Genomic DNA, 22,535 nt, shown 5'->3' with positions numbered 1-22,535 from the left:
GTATATATTTACTCACAGCATTGTTGACAATGAAAAGCTGAAATAGTATAAATGCCCAGGATGAAGGTATTAAAATATTTGTTAAAAATACTACAGTGCAATTATTACAGAACAAGTTACCAGTAAGTGCTTACATGGAAAGAAACTTAAAAAATATTTTGAAGAGGAATTATAGGTTGCATAATAATACATATGATGTGATCACAGATTTAGGGATGTACACTGACATTTACATTTGGAACTCTACATATAACATATGTGTATAGAATTATGAAAAAAAGCCAGGTGCAGTGATTTGTGCCTGTAGTCCCAGCTATGGAGGATGCTGAGACAGGATGATCACTTGGGCCTAGGAGTTCAAGGCTACAGTGAGCTGTGATCATGTCACTGCACATCAGCCTGGGCAACAAAGCAAGGCCTCATCTCCAGAAAAAAAAATTAAGAAAGAATATTTGGAATTGTACTAGTATTGTGTAAATCTTAAAATAAATTATTTAATTTATAATCAATTTGAGTATTTAAAAAAATTATATGTATCAATTCTTTTCGAGATGAGATATATAACATTAATTTTACTTTATATTACTTCACCTGTTATATAGATATTCTGATTGTTTTCTTTATATAATACATACTCTTATACTCAAATTATTATGTTACATAAATTTTCATTTAATGATTACCTAGGGAAATTCTATAGGCTGTATATATGATTGCTTTCATTGCCTTCTGAAATTATTTTAACTCTTTATTCCGATTTTTCTATTTTAACTCTTTATTCCGATTTTTCTATTTTAACTCTTTATTCCGATTTTTCTATTGCGAGAGGACATTTTAGGTCATTTTTGTAGGAGGATTGCCAGATAATGCTGTTATGCTTGCTTGAGAATATTTATAATCAGTTTACTATTAAGCATGAGCAATGCAAACACGTTTATAGAATTATTAATTCAAAATGTATTTTTTCCAAAATTATAGACATAGGTTGTTTTAAAAACTTTACACAGGTATCCAAATGGCAGAATTTGTTAAAGTATTCCTGTTATAGCCTGGATACAAAGTCACATCAGTCTGCCAATCTTGAAATAGAGAATTTTTTGAAAGACAGAACTTCTGTGACTCCCACTGTTTATATATTTTGCTATAACTTAATTTACTATTTGTTTTCTTCATAGACTTTGTCAAAATGTGTAATTATTTTATATATTTTACTTTTTAATATCTTCTTTCACCTTTTCTTTCATCCTCAAAATGTAAACTGTATATAGTTGCCCTTTGGTATCTGTAAGGGATTGGTTCTAGAACCTCCTGTAGTTACCAAAATTTGAGGATGGCATGTACTTGCCCCAGCCTGATGGCACAGTATTTGCATATACCTTCTGCACATCTTTTCATATACTTTAAATCATCACTAGATTATTTTCAATACCTAATACAATGTAAATAGTTGTTATACTGTATTGTTTGGGGATTAATGACAACAAAAAACATCTATATGTATTCAACATATACACAATTTACTTTTTTCATATGTTTCATCTGAGGTTGGTTCAATCCATGGATGTAACATTCTTGGATATGGAGGGCTGACTATACATGCAAACAACGTTTATTTTGTTCAGCATTATATCTCCCTGTCTATGATGGGACGACCGTCCTGACACAATAATTCAATCTGTTGGATAAATATACTCATTCTTATTTTATTTTTAACCTCAATGAAGATAAATTGTGAATGACTGAGTTGTCAAAATATCATTGTAATAGTTTATATTATGAATAAATTGAATTCTTGGACAATTTGCTTCAAATCCATCAAGCGAAATGGACAAGCCAAGGTGGGATACCATATTGAGCATGAAAATTTTGTGTATCTGAAGCACATTCGTTGTGAAGCATAGTTTTAGTATATACTCCACAACACCAAGACCTATGTTCTTCATGGTAACTCTAAATTTACTTGAAAAAAATTTATAATGTATACATATGATATTTAACAAATTTAGTAGACACAATATACATTTTTTGCTGGCAATGAGAAAGAGAAATATAAGTTTATCATGATTTTCAAATATTTATATCGTCATGACTTAGTTTTATTCTTACCGTTGCCCTGGACTTGGTTCTCGATTTCAATGTTCTGTGTTAGGGCTATGTTAATACATATTCATATTGAGAAACATTATTTTTTAATTGTTGCATGTTACAGATATCTCCTTGAAATTCATAGGAATTAGAGTGTTAAATGGCTCTTTGAAAAGAGAAAAACTCACAATATTACAAACTTCTCAAGAAAAAAGACATATCACCCATTACATAATTAGGAAATATTATGACTAAACTTATTCCAATATATTTAATAAGTTAGATAAAATAGGAGAATTTTTTAGAATAGACAAACTACCAAAGTTCCTTTCAGAAGAAATAGATAACCTAAGCAGTCATTTACGAACTGGAGAAATTGTAATTGGAAATCTTCCAGCAAGAAATTTGCCAGGCTCAGATGGATTTTTTTAGTTGAATACAACCAAGTATTTAGGACAAAAAGAATATCAATTATACAGAGACTTTTCTTAGAAAATGATAAAGGAGAAAATTCTTCCCTAATCCTTTTATAAAGGCAGTTTTATGTTGATACAAAATTGATACTATGTCATTACAAGGTAAGAAAACTTCTGGTGATATCTTTCACAAACAAAAAGTTCTCTTTCCCAATTTATAACAATTTTTGTTCTTATCTATATTTGAGGCCAAAATAATTGTGACTGCTTTCCTGCTGCTGATCCCCATTTTGAAAAGTTCCCATATTTCAAATTCTAGAAAGGGCATCCTTGTGGAGATAAGCACTTCTTGAGCTCTGATCATGCACTCATACTTTAGGTCAGAAATTTAATTTCTGGCCAGGTTGCCAATCATAAACATTCAGAACAAACACCATTTCACAAGCACAGTCCTTAAGTAGTTATGGATCAGCCTAAGTTATAGCTTTGAATGAGTGCTGCAACATTGACCTACAGGACAGGAGAAGAGTTACAGGAACTTCCTTTTTTTTTACCAGGAGCCTGTGTCAACAGATTCAGGATCTTCAGCAAATTGGTATCTTAATGCCAGACTCAGAATCTCATTGATCACTATTCTTGAAGACAGAATTAAATGATTAAAGCATGAATCATTGTCAAACAACATGTTTATTGGGCACAGTGTGAACTTTCTGCATGTTATCTCTAAATCTACAAAATCCAAGAGTAACACTCCAGTGATCCTTCAGGTTTGTAGATGGGCTAAAGAAACCTGAAAAGAAGCCAATCCATACATAAGACAATAGATAGAAAAAGGGAAATAGAGTACTTTAGTTAAAATGAGAGGTCCAGTTTGAAGATACTAATTCTCAAGAAGGTTGATCCAAGGTCCAACTGCATACCTTTGAAATAATGAAATTGACATAGTAAAAGGCGAAATGACCTTGCAACCATAGATACAGGGAAGGCTGTGAGATCTGATGACTGAATGAAACAATTAGTCAGGTCTCAGACAAAGTGAGTTTAGCAGATTTATCATTCCAAGAGGAAATATCAGCCCCAGAAAAGCCGTGAGGGAATTGGAAACACTGGAGGAGCTCCCTACAGGAACAAGACCAGTCTATGTGTCATAGGTCTGTGCAAGGGTTCTTAGGACCTGGATAACTCAGCTTCTTCTTTCCTTTCTTAGGCATCTCAATACAACAGTCAATAAATTTTTCTGAGTATCTGGATATCATGTTACTTAAAATGAACTTTAGAACGTGTACCAAAAATGTCAGGAGGAAACTGGGGACATGTATTTCAGAAAAGGGACTGTTGTTGAAGAGTCAGGAAAGAATAATTGTTATTGGAATTACAAGACAGAATCTTGCAGAGAATGTACAGGAACATAGTGAAACTTAGAATGGAAAGAGATGGGACTTTAAATAATTTTATTGAATGCCATTATTTTCAGTTTATTAATTAGGAAATTCATGGTTTAGACATTAGTACACAATGAAGGTTGTTAACTAAGAGAGGGATCTGTGGAGCCAGACTACCAACAATCAAATCTCTGTCCCACTACTTCTAATTATGAAATCTTAGGAAAGTTATTTTATCTATTTGCCCATTTTTTTAATTGAGGAAATATATATAAAGCTCTTAAAATAGTGTGAACATAATACATGTTCAATAAATGTTATTAATGATTTATAAATACAGTAATAACATTTAGTTTGCACATTTGCAGGGTCACATTGGGGTTGACAGCTGACTTAAATGTGATATGATGAATGTCATATAGTGGAAAAAAGCTTAACATGTCAAAAACGTGTTAGCATTATTTTATAAGTAGAAGTTGCAACAATTGAGATGCTGCAAACAGTGAACATAGACACACACACATATACTCACAAATATGTTATATACACACATATATATGTTATATCTATATATGTGTGTGTATATATGACAGATATGTATATATAGACGATCTTTTAACGCAAAGACACTTTGCTTTTTGGATATTTTGATTTTCCTTTTCTTTCTCTAGAGCCCTACTGTCAAATTGATTCAGCTAGAGAGTATTAACTAGAAAAAGGTTAAGGAGGAAAGAAGTTTGGATGCAGAGATAAATTCCTTTCAGCCACAAAAGAGAAGCAGTGAAACCTCTTTCAGCATGAAATAGGGAAGTGAGACACATAGGGAAGGAGATAAGTAAGATATAATCTTCAACGTCCCTTCAGCTACACATACTCTGGTCCTCACTCAAAGTATCAGGTTATGAAAGAATAGGAACCCAAGGTGTTTTCAGAGGGAAGCTAAAAACAAGGAGACATTAATACTTGTATCCTATTTCCTGCTTGAACATCTGAGTAAGATTTTTACGCAGAGTGCCTCATGAAAACATGGGAAAGCCATGTCAGAGTAAAAGTGACCATGCAGCATATTTAGTCAGAGAACTTGAAATTCGAGTGCCCTCTTGTTTCCTTCTCTTCCATGAGGTGCGAATGCTCACTAGTGAAGCTGTCAAGGGAGTTACCTTGACTAGGGACAAATGACTCTATAGTTAAAGAACATAAGACTGAATGTGAGAGAAAGAGAAGTAAGAAAAAAAGATCAAGTTTCAGGACTTTTGGCATAAGAGCCATGGCTATGGGTGGATCACTAAGTTGTTCCAAGAGAAAATGTTCAGTCAAAATTCAGCAAAAGGTGCAGAAAGGATTAAGTTTTACACAGATCAAGGAGGTAAGATGAGATCTTTCAACGTAAGTCAGCCAAATGATTTAGCACTTAGATCAGAGGCTCACCCAGTTGGCTCACCCAATCATCAGAAGACATGTCAGCTTCCCCTCTCACACAACTGATAAGGAATGTGGTAGGAATGACTGGGTAGATGCCTATGGGGGAAAGAATTAGTCTAGCAGAGAAAATCAGGTTCCAATGGACAGAAAGTTATTCAAATAAATTGTTGTGACACAGCAAATGTATTGATTAACTCAAAAGCATTAATTGACCTTTAAGTGGAAGGTTGATTCAGGCAACTATTAGCAAAAACAGGGTCTACTGGAGCAAGATAACACTACAAAAACAAACAAGCAGGCAAAACACTCACCACTTCTGACTTTAGAGTATAAGGTACAACACCTACTACATAGGAATTCAGTATATCATAATTTTGACTAAGAAAAGAGAGGACTATTAAATAATTATTTCACTTGGTAACTCACTTGGAGACATAAATTTATATCAATACATAATTTAAAATTATTTATATTTAACTTTTATATTTAGTTCAGGGGTACAAGTGCAAGTTTGTTACATGGTAAACTTGTGTCATGGGGGTTTTTTGTATAGATTATTTTATCACCCAGGTATTAAGTATTAAGTATAGTACCCATTAGCTGTTTTTTCTGATCCTCCCACCTTCCACTCTCTGAAGGGTCTCTCTGAAGGGTCCCCCTCTATGCATCCATGTGTTCTCATAATTTGACTCTCACAAGTGAGAACATGCTGTATTTGGATTTCTCTTCCTGTGTTAGTTTGCTGAGGATAATTGCCTCCAGCTCCATTCATGTCCCTGCAAAAACATGATCTCATTCTTTTTATGGTTTTATAGTATTCCATGGTTTATACATACATTTTCTTTATCCAGTGTATCATTGGTGGGTATTTAGATTTATTCCATGTATTTGCTGAATAGTGCTGCGATGAACATACACATGCGTGTGTCTTTATAATAGAATGACATATTCTTCTGGGTAGATACCCAGTAATGGGATTGCTGGATTGAATGATATTTCTGTCTTTAGGTCTTTGAGAAATCTCACACTGTCTTCCACAATGGCTGAACTAAATTACACTTCCACCAATAGTATATAAGCATTTCTTTTTCTTCACAACCTCATGAACACCACCAAAAATAAGTAACTAGAACAATGGAGAAATAGCTATAACATAAAATGAAACAGTAATAGCCCTGGTAAAAGTGCCAACTGTGAAAACAAATTGCCCTATCATTTTCTAGTTATTTAAAATCCCTTTATATCAATTCTCTTACATCCAAAATTTAATTATTAAAGTTTACCCTATAGAGTTTCTCAAGGATTAATAGTTAAAATCACTACCTAGTGTTTCCAAAGTGCCTGGCAGATAATAAGCATCTGATAAATGTAAACTATTATATTTATGAGACCATTATTATTATTACTGTTGTAGATTATTAATAGTAAAGATATAAACATTGAAATAAACTCTACCAGTTTTAGGGAAATGCTTTATAATTGTATGGTTGGCATGTTTATAACAGCTTTATTAAAAATCAAACTACAAAACAGTGAAATGTTAATCAATCGATGAATAAATAGTTTGGTGTATATAATACAATGAAATAGTAGTCAACAATAAAAAATAAATTAACTATAAATACAGTCAACAAGAGTTAATCTCTCTCAAAGGCATTATTACAAGTGGTAGCATCCAGACAGAAAATATGACATTTATTACAATTTAATTCACGCGCCCTTCTCAAACAACAACAACAAAACCTACATGACAGAAATCAGATCGGTGCTGCCAGGAAGTTGGGGTTGTGGAAGGGAATTGACAAAAAACAAGTATAAAGGCATAAAGGCAATTTTGAGAGTTACAAAAATATCCTATATCTTGATTATGGTGGTGTTACATAACTAAATATTTTTAAAAGCTCATCGAACTGTGAATATACATATAACATGACTGAATTAATGTTTCTAAGTTTACTTCAATAAACCTGACTTAAAATATAATTGAATTATATACATTTCATTTTAGAAATAACATTTTGAAAAAATTTACAAATGGCAACAAGAGTTCAAATATGTACCATTTATCATTATTCATAATTTACTTTGGTGAATTTTTTCTACCTTTATTTATCATAAAAGTGTTTTATGATGGTTGTATAATCATATAAGAATTTTATACTAAAAAGAAGTACAGAAGGGTGATAGAAAAGAAAGCTGTCATGGAAATTGAAATTAACTCAAAAAGAGAATATATCCAAATCTATCATTTATTACCTTTTAACATTTGACATGTTATTTAGCCTTTCTGAGCTTAAAAATGTCAATTTGTGTAATAGAAAATAATATCTTTCTCAGAGTCTTGATGGGGAGATTAAATTAGAAACATTTACATTATTTGGTGATAGTAAAAATCTAAGCTCTATTTTTGTTATCTGGGGCAGGAGATTTAAGTGAGATAAGACAAATAAAAAATGCAGAGTCAAGGTAAACATTTAAAAATGATTGAAAGAATTTTCAAATGGTAACTGCAATTGGCATTATTATTTGGATAAACAAACTGATCACAAACTCTATTTTTTTCTACTCTGACAATTACTGGTTGTCTGTATCTCCTATAAAATTATTGTTTATAGGAGAAAATTTGTTTGGTTGGTGGATAACCTAGCATCAAGATAACTTTTTTTGCTATTTGTTTCACTACCTTTTGATTGATCTAAATAGTCCAATTACCTCATGATGTTTACTCCACTTTATGGCTGCTTGGAAAAGCTAGAAGGAACCATAAACAAACAATAAATAAGAATGTTGCTTAGAGTAAAAAGTTAGCTAAGATCATGGTTGATCTCTCAATAATTACTTGAAGGATGTTACCAAAATTTACTTTTGCCATAATTGGTAGAACCAAAAATATCTGCAATCAACTGGCCATAATAAGGTATAGATTATAATAGCTCATCTGCCTCATCCATTAATATGATGTCTATTCCAGTCTATATGCATTTTCAGATTTATAAAACTGATCACAATATTACACATCAATGTTACTAACATGATGATTGTGAGATAATGAAGAGGAAGGTATTTGTAACACGTAAATTATAACTAACAGAAGTTATTAACTTTATGTTTAAATACTTACTGACTTGGACATTTTTACAACCCATTTGTTGGCTTGTAAATACATAAACTTTGATCTAAACTTAGGCTCTTTTCAAGGAGAACAATCTCTGGACTCTTCTTCGTATCTGTTGGGTCTTGATACTATAAATAATAGGGTTCATCATGGGTGGGAAAAGGATATAGCTATTGCCCATGAGGATGTGAACCAGTGGTGAGAGGTGTTTCCCAAAGCGATGCACCATGGTCAGACCAACGATTGGGATGTAGAAAACCAAAACAGCACAGATGTGAGATACACAGGTCTGCAAAGACTTGAGTCTCTCCTCCCAGGATGCAATGGCCACGACTGTATGCAAAATCATAACATAGGAGATAAGTATGAGCACTGCATCTAACAACAGGCTACTGATCACAAGGGCCAGACCATAGACATTGTTAAAGCGGATGTCCGAACAGGCCATTCTAATTAAGTCTTGGTGCAGGCAGAAGGAGTGAGAGAGGATGTGAGGATGGCAATAATTCAAGAATTTCAAACGGATGATGACTGGAGGTATTAGCAAAGAACTCCTACATAAGATTGCCACCCCAATCTTCATGATTTTGTCATTAGTTAGGATGGAAGAATAGCGCAGTGGGTTGCAAATGGCGATGTAGCGGTCAAAAGCCATAGCGAGGAGGACAGAGGACTCCATGAAGGACAGACCATGTATGAAATAGGACTGGGCAATGCAGGAATCCAGGCTGATCTCTTGAATGAACCCCAGCAGGATCCCCAGCACCGTGGGCACAGTAGAAAACCCCATGCACAAGTCAGTGAGGGCCAGCATGGCCAGAAAATAGAACATAGGCTGGTGGAGGTTTGACTCAGTCCGGATCACATGGAGCACCATGCAGTTTCCCAAGAACACCAGAGCATAGATGGAGGAGAAAGGAATGCAGAGCCAGGGATAGTGAACTTCTAGGCCAGGAAAACCAGTGAGAACAAATCTGGAACTACTGAAGTTTGAGTTAGAGATAGACATTAATAGAAGATTGAAAATACTTCCAGAAATATGCAAATTACATAGGTTTGTAATCCCCTAATTTTTAGTAATGTGTGTCTGCCTTTAGGAAGAAAATAAAATACAATTTCTCTAATTGTCATAAATTCAGCAAAATAGAGACCTTATTCCTTACCCTTTAGGGCAAAAACCTGGTTTTCTAGACATGGACAAAAACCCGGCCAAAAAAATTACTTGTCTAGACAGTCCAGTGCTGGTGACTAGGAATAACAGAAGACTGGGGAGTTTTATGCAGAAACAGTAATGTTACTGGTCACATGGGAGTTAGGTTTTAGGATAGACTTCTGGGAGTCTCTGTTCATTCCTAAAGGAAGACAGTGTATGATCACAGGTGTGTACCACTGCTATAGGTGGCATCATCCTTAAGAGAATATGAAATTAGATCATTTATTCTTGCGTGCTGCAGCTGTTTCTTTCACTTTCCCCAAAGGGTAAGATCCCAAATGGTATATACTGTTTAAAATAACCAAACTTTGTGAAACATAAAGTTTATTCAAGAGAAACTATATAAACCAAGTGGAATTGGAACTTTTTTGCACATTCCACATTGTTTAGCTCCTCTGCAAATTATTTACCTATTTAAAATGGACTTTTTCTTCATTTTCATGCACTTGTTTACTCTTTGTAAGATTTCTTCCTTTCTAAATCTCACAATACTGTTATTTCTTATGTCTTTCATATGTAATATAATTGGCCTGCATTTTAAACAAAGTCCTAGACAAATATTTGTTATTATCTGGTTTATCTATGACTATGTCAGCTCTTTATAGGTAGAATAAAGTCAGTTATATAAGCAAGCAGTATTTGATAATAACTAAATAGTCATAAAGTAGCCTTAGTCTAGATTGCTATAGATCTATGTCTACTACCCAATATTTTCAGCATGTCCCATATGAAGTAGATAAGGCAGCATAATATGAGTTTCTTTGGTTAAGAAAATCTATGAATAATTAGAGCTTGTAAGAATAATTCTAGGGTATCAGATTATAAATGGAATTTTATAAAAGTCTACTAAAATGACTTATATCATTGGGTAATTAAAAACTATTTTTTAAGAGGTAGTGATTTGACTTTTTAAAGAATGAAAATTTATAAATATAAAAAAACTAATTCATATGAGCACCTAAGCATTATTCTCAGTATACAAATGAGGAACTAAACAGTAGTTTTAGAAAGGGGGAGCTAACAAATCTAATATAGATAGATAGATAGATAGATAGATAGATAGATAGATAGATAGATTCTGAAATGAAATTACATTCAAGGTATGCTAACATTTTGATAAGGATTCAGTCAAAACAAACAGCAATGACTAATGCAATGTGTTTACTAACAAGGTTGAGATAAAAAGGTTAAAAATAAAAAGATAAAGTAGCTAAAATGGTTGGAAAGTTCAAGTTACAAAAGAAAAGAAACATCACCATTTCTGTGAAGTCATTCCTAGCCTTCAATGACAGAGTGAATTCTTTCCACCCAAGGTAATTTACTCCTGTTCCTAACATAGAATTAATTAAATGCTTGTGGTGCAACTATTTCTCTCTCTCTCTCTCTCTCTCTCTCTTTTTTTTTGAAATGGGGTCTTACTCTGTTGCCCAGCTAGAGCATGGGAACAGGATCTCAGCTCACTGCTACCTCTGCCTCCTGGTCTCAAAGCAATCCTTCCACCTCAGCCTCCTGAGTAGCTGGGACTACAGGCGTGCTCCACCACAACTGGCTAATTTCTAATTTTTGTATTTTTTGTAGAGACAGGTTTTTCCATGTCACCCAGGCTGATCTCGAACTCCTGGACTCAAGCTATCTGCTCCCCTTGGCCTCCCAAGGTGCTGGGATTATCTGCATGAGTCATCAAGCCTGGCCATGGTGCAACTATTTTTCAATGTGTATGTCTTCATTATACCATGTGATTGAGAGATATTTTATATTTATAAACATTTAAATATAGTACACCATGTGATTGAGAGATGGTTCATGTTTATATACATTTAAATGCAGTCTCCGCTGTAGGTAGCTGTTTAATATATGTTTACTGAACACAGACATAAATTGATTATAGCAATTTTTTTTTTTTTTTTTTTTTTTTTTTGAGACGGAGTCTTGCTCTGTCGCCCATGCTGGAGTGCAGTGGTGCGGTCTCCGGTCACTGCAAGCTCCGCCTCCCGAGTTCACGCCATTCTCCTGCCTCAGCCTCCCGAGTAGCTGGGACTACAGGCGCCTGCCACCATGCCTAGCTAATTTTTTTTTTTTTTTTTTTTTTTGTATTTTTAGTAGAGACAGGGTTTCACCATGTTAGCCAGGATGGTCTCGATCTCCTGACCTCACGATCCGCCCTCCTCGGCCTCCCAAAGTGCTGGGATTACAGGCGTGAGCCACCATGCCCGGCCAGTAAATTCCATAGTAATTTTGACCACATACAATTTCCATAGTGGATCATAGATGTTAATATAAATCACTAAGATAGAAAACATACGGGAAAAATGAGTGACTTCTGCATGGGTGGATTTCAGTCAGGTGTATTATTTTTCTGCAACTGCAAGATTACAATAGTATTTTTTCTTTAATCTCTCTGTGTGCTATGCTACATTGACTGTCGTTTGAAAGTTAAATAACTGGATCGCATTTGCTGAGATTTTTGTCTTATGTTTTTACCAACTATCTTTGGGAGAAATATTTATCTGCAGTTTAATTTTATTTTAATGCATTTTCCTGACTTTGAAGCTGCCTGCATAGAATGAATTGGAGTTTTCCATCCACTTCACTTTTCTGGAAGACTTAATGTAGAATTGGTATTACTTTCTCTTCCAGCTTTTATATAGAATCACAAGTGAAGCCATCTATATGTGGAGTTTCCTGTGTGTGAGGGTTTGCAACTCAACATTTAATGGCTTTAATATATTTAGTTATAATCACTTTATATTTTTCTTTTTTTTTTTTTTAAGTTTAAAGTCTGGGATACATGTGCAGAACTTGAGGTTTGTTACCTAGGTATACGTGTGCCATGGTGGTTTGCTGCACCTATCAACCTGTCATCTAGGTTTTAAGCCCCGCATGAATTTGTCCTCATGCTCTTCTTCCCTTTGCCCCCAACCACCCCCCCCTCCCGACAGGTCCTGGTGTGTGATGTTCCCGTCCCTGTGTCCATGTGTTCTCATTGTTCAGCTCCCACTTATGAGTGAGAACATGCAGTGTTTGGTTTTCTGTTACTGTGTTAGTTTGCTGAGAATAATAGTTTCCTACTTCATCCACGTCCCTGCAAAGGACATGAAGTCATCATTTCTTATGGCTGCATAGTACTCCATGGTGTATATGTGCCATATTTTCTTTATTTAGTCTATAATTGATGGGCATTTGGGTTGGTTCCAAGTCTTTGCTATTGTAAATAGTGCTGCAAGGTGTTTGTGTCTTTCATGAAATGTGCCTTTCTTCTAAGTTTTTGAAAAATTTATTGGCAAAAGATTGCTCATGACATTCCATTATTTTCTTTTACATATCAGTATAATCTATAATAAATTTTAGTTGTATTTTTAAAACAAAAACTTTGTTTAATTGATTCTTCTCTGTTTGTATTCTATCTAATTTATGTCTGCTTTGACATTTTATTCCTTCTGCTTACTGTGTGTCTAATTTGGTCATTTTATCCTTTTATTCTCTCTGATTTTATTTGATTTATTTCTATTGTTATGTCAAGTTGACTGATTTTTTATTCGATGTCTTATCTGCATTTAATTTTATTTATTGTGCATTTCATCTATGACATTCTAGTTCTTATTTATAGAAGTATTAATTAGGTCTTTTTTATATCTTTCCAGCCTTAAATATGTGAGTATGTAAAATACAATTATAATTACAATCTTGAATTTTTTTCCACTATGTCTAACCTTAGTGACAATTGGGCTCAATTGACTGGGTATATTCTTCATTAAGTGACATTTGTTGCTCATGCATGCATGCCAAATTTTTTTATTGCATGCCAGATGTTGTGAAATTTACTTTGGTAACTGCTAGATAATGGTATGTTCCTATACACATTCTTGAGAGTTGTTATGGAAGAAAGTCATGTTATATGGAAGCAGACTGATCATTTCTGGTATTGTATTCAAGGTTTCTTAGATGGCACCAGATAATATTTAGTCTACTGCAAATTTCCCCCAGCCAATACTTTTTTGATTATTCTACCAAATACTTTTTGAGTTATAAAGTTTTCCATTTTGACCAACAGAAATAAACTTTATTCATGTTCATGAGTGAGTATTAATCATAGTTATTTATAAAACTTCTAGGGTGATATTTTCCCCACCCTAAAGTCGTTTTTTTCACATGTACATGCTAATAAGTACTATGCTGAATTCTTAAACGCTCTTTCCATGTCTCCAAAATTTTCACAATATGCAACTCTCTCCTTTTTGATACTCTTCCCTTCAAAGTATGGCCGGGCGCGGTGGCTCAAGCCTGTAATCCCAGCACTTTGGGAGGCCGAGAAGGGCGGATCACTAGGTCGGGAGATGGAGACCATCCTGGCTAACACGGTGAAACCCCGTCTCTACTAAAAAATACAAAAAAAAAACTAGCCGGGCGAGGTGGCAGGCGCCTGTAGTCCCAGCTACTCGGGAGGCTGAGGCAGGAGAATGGCGTAAACCCGGGAGGCGGAACTTGCAGTGAGCTGAGATCCGGCCACTGCACTCCTGCCCGGGAGACAGAGCAAGATTCCGTCTCAAAAAAAAAAAAAAGAAACAAAACAAACAAACAAAAAAAAAAACCCCACAAAGTATGAATACTTCATATCCCTAGAATTCAGATGCTCCACATAATTCAGTGTCCACCCTGCTTCCTTTTATTTGTCTTTTTCTGTTCTGTGGCCTCGTAATTTCTTTAACACAGAAACTTACATAGAAACTTTGGAGCATCCATGCCAACTATGGAGATGACATTTTCCTAGTACAATTGTAACCCAGGTTCTTTCCTGAAGAATTGAAATAGTCTCAAAATGTATTTCTCTTCACCAGGTTTTTCCTGTGAAGTAATTTTCCACGCTGTAGCTAAAGTAAATTGTCTAAAATAAAAATTTGATTATATTATCATGCTATTTAGAAACATTTGGGGACTTTCTAGGGTTCTTCACAATCTGGACCTTGCAAAACATGTCCAGTCTCATTCCATCACCATTTTAGCAAGATTCTCTATTTAAGAAACAAGCTTTTCCTTTCAGTTTCTCTCTCTCATAAATATCAGAGGCCAGTCTACTGGTCTCTAATTTGACTAAAATTCTCTTCCTATGCATTTTTCTGGATGAGTTTTAATTATTCTTTTTCTGTTAATACAGTACCTGGGTTCTGTTTGAGAAGGCACATAATTAGTGACTTATAAATGACTATTGGTATTTCTTTTTCTGAAATCTAGACTGTTTCAGAAATTAAAACTTGTATCTCATCCCTATATTATCTTGGTCATAGATTGGATAACAATTAGATTCAAGAAATTCTAAACTAGAGAAATGGAAGCGAATTTTCCTGATAATAGTTACAGTAATTCAAATAGTAACTGCATGCTTTCATATTTATCTTTCAACTTTTAGTGTATTTTAAGACAATAACTTTATATATCTAGCCAAAAATATTCTGTATGACAATGATTGCATGATGCATAAAACCTTGTTGAATTGAATTTTCTTTTCAGAGATTTTGAAACCTTTTTAGAAAAGACTGAGGAAAGATTACTTGGCTCAACTTTTAGAATTATAAATGTATTACCTTTTCAGATTTTAATATAAATTGATAATAATAAAGTCTCAATAAAATGAAGGTTAAAAAGTAGATTTAAAAAATACTATATGCAGTATATCAGAAGCAAAAAATACTCTTCCAACAAATCCTAAGAGCATAGAACAATCTCTTGTATATAATGAGTATTTCCAATAAATATTTACTTATTCACTAAAATGTTGAATACATGGATTCCAAAAGAGAAAGGACATATGTAGTTTACAGCAGAGACATTACACAGGGAACATCAGGCTGCATGAGAAAGATTGGAGAACCTGCTCCTTTTAGAATTTCAACACATTAGAAGAGGTGTGTATCTTTTAATTTTTTTTTTTAAAGTGGAAATTTGCAGGGTGGGGAGGGGGCAGGCAGGAGTTAAAGAAGGGTACCCTTCCAGCCTAAAAGTTTAACATGATTAAAGACTTTTTTCCTTTTTTTTTTTTTTTCCATACTTTATGTTCTAGGGTACATGTGCAGTGAGATACCATCTCACACCAGTTAGAATGGCGATCATTAAAAAGTCAGGAAACAACAGATGCTGGGAGGATGTGGAGAAATGGGAACACTTTTACACTGTTGGTGGGACTGTAAACTAGTTCAACCATTGTGGAAAACAGTGTGGCGATTCCTCAAGGATCTAGAACTAGAAATACCATTTGACCCAGCCATCCCATTACTGGGTATATACCCAAAGGATTATAAATCATGCTGCTATAAAGATTTTTTTTTCTATTCATCAGCCAGGATGTGACATTCTTGTCTTGTGCAGCGCTAACATATGTGAATCTATTGCTATTTGTTGTTGTTGTTATTTGTTTGTTTGATTGATTTTCTGGTTTCCTTTACCTCGTTTTCTAAATAATTCACATTTTAATTCAATTTATCTTTTTGCCACAATCAACAGTCACTCTAATCTTACTTTTTTTTTTTTTGGAATCCTGAAATTCTACTTTATGCATCTTTCATTTATTTTTGCTGGTCTTATTATTATTGCAAGGATCCCTCATTATTCTGGAGAACATTATTTTCAGGTCAAAATTTTCTGTTTTTATATGTCTGAAAATATCTTTATTTTGTCTTCTCTCTTGATTGATAACTAGATGTCTATAGAATTCTACATCTAAAAAAAGAAAAATAATACAGATCTTTAACATTAGGGGTGTATTTTATTATTTACGTAAACAGGTTTAATAACTAGAAGTATGACTTCTATCTTGTTCTCTCTGTTATACAAACATTTTCCTTTTCTTTTGTATGTGTATGTTGATTTCTTTTTCTTATTATCAGTAAGTATTTATCAATAAATATTTAAGAGATTTTCATTTTTCATTCAAATAGCATGATAAAGTAGGTTTATTTTCATCATTCTTTGTTACCCCATGTATTCTTTCAAAGTGATAACAAAAATCTCTTTCTAGCTAATATATATAAGTGTGTACACATGCACATATGTATATATATGCACATTATATATACACATTAAATATACACATTATATATACATACTATATATAATTATATGAGAAATAGATATAAGTATATATCTTATATAATTTTTTTTATATAATCCTTCCATCAATATCTCTCTTCTCTTTTATGGAAATCTGGTTCTCATATAATACATTTCCTTAACAAATCCTTTATATTCTTATTTGTTTGATATTGATTTTTTCTCCAAATATTTGCTTACTTTTCTCATCATTTTTCTTTGTAACTTGTATTTTATTTATATTTAATATATTTGCCTAGAATTAATTTATAAAAGAATTTCTTATCTTCAGATTTTTTTTACATCAGTGGAATTCAATATACTTTCCTATTTTAACTTTTAATGCACTTTTGTTTTTATGCTTTATGTTCTAGGGTACATGTGCACAATGTGCAGGTTTGTTACATTTGTATACATGTGCCATGTTGGTGTGCTGCACCCATTAACTCATCTTTTACATTAGGTATATCTCCTAATGCTATCCCTCCTCCCTCCCCCCACCACACAACAGGCCCCAGGGTGTGATGTTCCCCTTCCTGTGTTCAAGTGATCTCATTGTTCAATTCCCACCTATGAGTGAAAACATGCGATGTTTGGTTTTCTGTCCTTGCAATAGTTTGCTGAGAATGATGGTTTCCAGCTGCATCCATGTCCCTACAAAGGACATTAACTCATACTTTTTTATGGCTGCATAGTATTCCATTGTGTATATGTGCCACATGTTCTTAATCTAGTCTGTCATTGATGGACATTTGGGTTGGTTCCAAGTCTTTGCTATTGTGAATAGTGCCGCAATAAACATACGTGTGCTTAATGCATGTTTAATAACTTTCATTTTATTGAAAACATGAGAGAAACAAGACACAAAGAGTTATCTACAGTTATGGAAGAGATTAAAGAGAAATAAAGACTTGTTTATAGACTTTTTTTTTTAATTTGAAGTTCTCTACAACCTCATTAAAAAAATTTATTAGTGTTCTAATATTTGGAGTTATAAAATTTTATTTGTTCAAGTCCATATTTTTGAACAATTAGATTGTCTTCTTATTAAAATAATACTTTTTCTTGCCTTTTCATGCTGTTACTGTATTCTTCAACAAAGAGTAAAGTTAAAGTTCAGGATTAAATGGCATTTTTTAAAAATTATGGCTATTTAAATATTCATTAGACTAAGTGAATGGGACCCTTTAGTGGCAGAATCCATTAACCTAGGATAGGTCTGATGACGTCCTATTGGGATAGTATGTAGAGAATATTGGATGGCTCTATAACAGAGACATTTAAGACATGGGATGGAAAGTAACTTTAGTTTTGGAAATGTTAAGTTTGAAGTATATGGAACTAGAGTGAGAAAATATAATAAAAAATACATATACTTAAAAGCAAGTAAAATAAAAAAATCAACAATAAGGAACTTAGAAATAGAGAACAGACTCATATTTATTAATACACAGAAAATGAGAAAACTTTTAAGAATGTCTAAGGAGTGTTCATTAAACTAAGAGAAAAATCAAAGTAATGCAATTCTATACAAGTGAAGAAAGATAATTTTCCTTGAACAAAACAATTGAGATGGTCAAATACTGCCCAAAGCTCAAAGACATTGTGTGTACCACTGAGTCACATGAATATTTCATCAAAATGAGCAAACAATCTAATCTGTACAACTGTGTGTTGCCCAGTTAAGAGTTTAGCCTCTTATTATGTAATAATAAATATTAGGGCTCCCTTTTAGTTAAAAATGTGACCATTTGCAAAATAAATCATGTTATCACTTGAGCCAGAAGTTCTAGCCCAACCTGTGCAATGTATTGAGACTCAATCTCTCTGAAAGAAAAAAAACTCTCAGATTATAAAGTATAAAGAAGAGACACATAAGTAATGATTTTGTGTGTGTGTGTGTATATATATATATTTCATTTGTACATACAATAATGTATATATGTATATAAATAAGTATACAAATAATACAGTGTATTTGTTTTATATATATATATATATATATCCATATACACATATTAGTAACACTAAATATGAGGAGTATCAGGATGCAATTAGAATGAGAATTCAAGTCAAAGGAGAATCGTTATGTCTATTTTTTAACATGTATATAATTTGAGTTTTTATACTACAGATGTAAGAAACGAAGTAGACACAGAGATTACACTTACAGGATAAAGGTTAAATGATAAGTAAAGTAATATTTCAGTATTGGAATATGTTGAATATTCTATGCCAAACTGGGAAAGAGATTATTTTAGACAACAGGTATCTCCTATCTTATTTGTGTGCAGTGGCAGTTAGATATCTTGGTTTGGAAATCGAAAGATTTCCCTCTGGAAAGATTTTTACAAGTATTCATCTCAGGACACACACACACACACACACACACACACACACACACAGTGGGACGATGGGCGGGGGCAGTGGTGCAGAAATGATACTCAATATCTGTCTCAGCTCAGAATGTTTCTCTTACCGTGTCCACCAATTCCGAAATATTGGTTAGCCTGCTATCCAAGATCAATTATCCAATATTGGCTATCCAAGATCTTCAGTGTCTTCCCTTACCAGAATCTTAAGTGGACTGTATTTTTAACCAGCTACTTGTTTTTACCATTGAACAATTCTCATCTTAAGATCCTGAATCTGACTGCTTTAAAAATGAACTTGACACAAAGTACACTAATCTTCAACTCAAACTTTTTTCCTCTGGGTATACAAATTGCCACGCCATTTATGGGTATTCTTTTTTGTTGTTTGTTGTTGTGGTGGTGGTGGTGGTGATGATGGTGGTTTGTTGTTGCTGTTGTTGTTTGTTTGTTTGAGATGGAGTTTTGCTCTGTCACCCATGCTGGAGTACTGTGGCAGAACCTTGGCTCACTGCAACCTCTGCCTCCCAGGTTCAAGCAATTCTCCTACCTCAACTTCCTGAGTAGCTGGGATTACAGGTGCACACCACCATGCCCATCTAATTTTTGTATTTTTAGTAGAGATGGGGTTTCACCTTGTTACCCAGGCTGGTATAGAACTCTTGACCTCAAGTGATCTGCCCACCTTGGCCTCCCAAAGCGCTGGGATTACAGGCATGAGCAACTGCGTCGGGACCATTTATGGATATTCTTAATAAAAGGATTGTCTGATCCCACAACTATCTCAGAATAAAAAGTGAACTTTTCATCCCAAGCATAAAAATTACTCAGAGCATTTTCTTCTGGCTAAGTCCCTCATTCTTAGTCTTTCTCACTCATTGGCAGCATTGTGCTAAGTCAGTGGAATCCCCTGAATGTGACATTTTATTTTCTTTCTCCTTAGCATCCATGTCAGGAAGACTGTTTTGAGCAGGGCTTCTCCACAGTTTTTTCTGTCAGAACCCAATACCACAACATTTCAGCCCTTTCTCTTAATCTTCACTGCTCTCCAAGGGCTAAGGTGAGTCCACCCGTGGCTGGAACCACTCTTGAGTCTGATGTATCTGACACCAATGGCAGGGAACTGTATAGTCATATACTTGGTGAAGAATGAGCATATTATCTAAAGAAGCCCTGGTACCACTTCTTGTCCATGCTGGCTGGAGATGATATTGTCCTGTCTCCATACTTCTCTCCGTGCTCAAGGTCTTTATCCATGACCTCTGTAAAATTACATTTGATAGTTGCCTCAATCAACCCTTTTTCATCCATACATTCTTTTCTGTGGGATCAGGAATCCTGTCAGCCATGACCTTTGACCACTTTGTGGCCATCAGTCACTCCCCACAATATACCACCACATTTACCAACTCATGTGTTACCTGAGTAGGGCTGGAAGCCTTGCTGAGGGGTGCAGCACTCATGACTCCATTGCCTGTCCTGCTCAAGAGGCTTCCTTTCTACAAGGTCACACACTCTCCTATTCCTACTGTTTCCATCCAAATGTCATGAAGTTAGCCTGTGGCCAAGTCAAAACCAGTATTTTCTATGGGCTGGTTTTGGTTATCTTTTCTTTTGCAGCTTACTTCTGCTAATAGTTATTTCTTATGCTCTGATATTCCAAGTAGTCCTGGGCATTGTTTCCAGAGAAGGCCAGATGAAGGCATTCAACACCTGTTTGCCTCACATCTTTATTGTTCTGATTTACTATGGACCTCATCTGGCAATAACTGTGATGTATCGAGTCAGCCACAGAAGTTCTCCATTACCACCTGCAGTCCTGGGAAATATCTACCTCCTCCTGCCCCCGATGCTAAACCCAATTGTGTACAGCCTGAAAACCAAGCAGATCTGTATTGCTCTGAGGAAATCTTTCAAGATAAAGAGAAATTGAAGAACTGGAGAAGTTAATGGTGGTTTAGGTTGGGAAAAAATAGAACTCTGAAATTTGGAGAATGTAAATTGTAGTTGTTAAAAATAGTTGACCTTCACTTAATTTTAGATCTCAGATGTGGATCTACACTAGTATTTAGAATAAAATGTTGAAAATTATGGTTTGTATAAATAAAGACATATATTTTATATTCATAATATTTTCTTTTTTCCCCAAATTCTTTACATGTGGTTTGAGATATTTTGAAAACAAAATTTGTACAAATAAGGAGTGCTTGGCTGGAGTATATTCATGTTAACCCCTTGTCATAAGAAAGGTCCTGAAGTGCTTCCACATTTCTAAAGGCAGTTTGTAAGTTGGCAACTTAGTAGAGTCCAGACATTTCAGAAAATCACCCATCTCCATTCTCTTAACCTTCTACCTTTTTAGTTTTCTTTCCCCTGTCTTATATTTTATTTTTAAATTATCTCTCTTCTGTTCTGCACTGGCATCTCTATGAGAAAAGTATATTTTATACTATTTTAACTACACCAAATTGAAGAGTGCTTGGTTCACAGTCATAAATTAATACATTATTTTTTGCTTTTTGTTTTTTCAAGAGTTGAGTCATATCAACCAAAACACTTTCCATCCCCCAACAATATATGAAACTCCTATTCTACACAAAAAGACATTACTCCTGTTTCCTATCTATTACACCACTGTTAATTTATTTGTTGCCTCTTATTTCTTCCATCGTTATGAACTCCTGGGCTCAAGTGATCCACCCATCTTGGGTTTCCAAAGTGCTGAGATTACAGGTGTAAGCCACTGTGCCTGGCCCACATTGAATCTTTTTTGGAATATTTGCAATAGAATCCTCATTTGATATCATAAATTTGTCCTAACATATTTGTTATATGAGGTCCATGATCTGACCTGTCTATCATTTCTTCCACACTCCAGTTTTACTAAACAACCGTCAGTTCTCTGAACAATGCATGTTAGGTCAGACACTTTTTGTACTTGCTGCTCCCTATACCTGTTATGCACTTTTCATCGTTCTCTGAGAAAATTCTTGACTATCTTTTAAGAACTAGATTAGTAGAGATAAACCTTTTGTACCATGTAAAATTTTAATCACAGTCTCAATGATTATAACTTCTTTGTTGGTCTTATGACCCCTAAGTGGTGGCAATCTTATGGGACTGAACCCTTACCCAGTAGGACTTTATGCTATCTCCATGTGGATAGTGTCAGAATTGAATGGAATTAGAGGACATCCAGTTGATGTCCGCTACAGAATTGCTAGTTGTGTTAAGAAAAAACCTTAGATATCTGGTGTCAGAGTGTTCCGTTCTGTGTTGAGTGACTATGTGAGAACTGGAAAAATCACTTTGTTTCCCGCCCCCCCCCCACTTTAGTGTGGGGGGTGTGTGTCTGTGTTTGTGTGTGCATGCACATGTGTGACATAAAGAGAAAAATAGGAAGAGAGATTTATAAAATATAAAGAGAAAACAGCAAAATAAAATACTCTT

The 22,535-nt window shown here is 34.3% G+C and overlaps 1 protein-coding gene across 1 annotated transcript; it reads right to left on the bottom strand.

The window, feature by feature from the left end:
• Window positions 1-8,487: 8,487 nt before the first annotated feature.
• On the bottom strand, window positions 8,488-9,429 carry LOC716255 (olfactory receptor 51V1-like). Its single transcript, XM_015115103.3, has one exon. It carries the CDS (start codon window positions 9,427-9,429, stop codon window positions 8,488-8,490), a length of 942 nt encoding a protein of 313 aa, XP_014970589.2.
• Between the last annotated feature and the right edge of the window lie 13,106 nt (window positions 9,430-22,535).

The sequence above is a fragment of the Macaca mulatta genome, chromosome 14 (genome assembly GCF_049350105.2).
Source record: "Macaca mulatta isolate MMU2019108-1 chromosome 14, T2T-MMU8v2.0, whole genome shotgun sequence".
NCBI lineage: Eukaryota > Metazoa > Chordata > Mammalia > Primates > Cercopithecidae > Macaca > Macaca mulatta.
The sequence above is the reverse complement of the archived record's forward strand: the minus strand, read 5'-3'. Positions and strand labels throughout refer to the sequence as shown.

Excerpts from the sequence above, each read along its gene's own strand:
- LOC716255 (XM_015115103.3), bottom strand. The coding sequence starts at position 9,429 with ATGTCTATCTCTAACTCAAACTTCAGTAGTTCCAGATTTGTTCTCACT.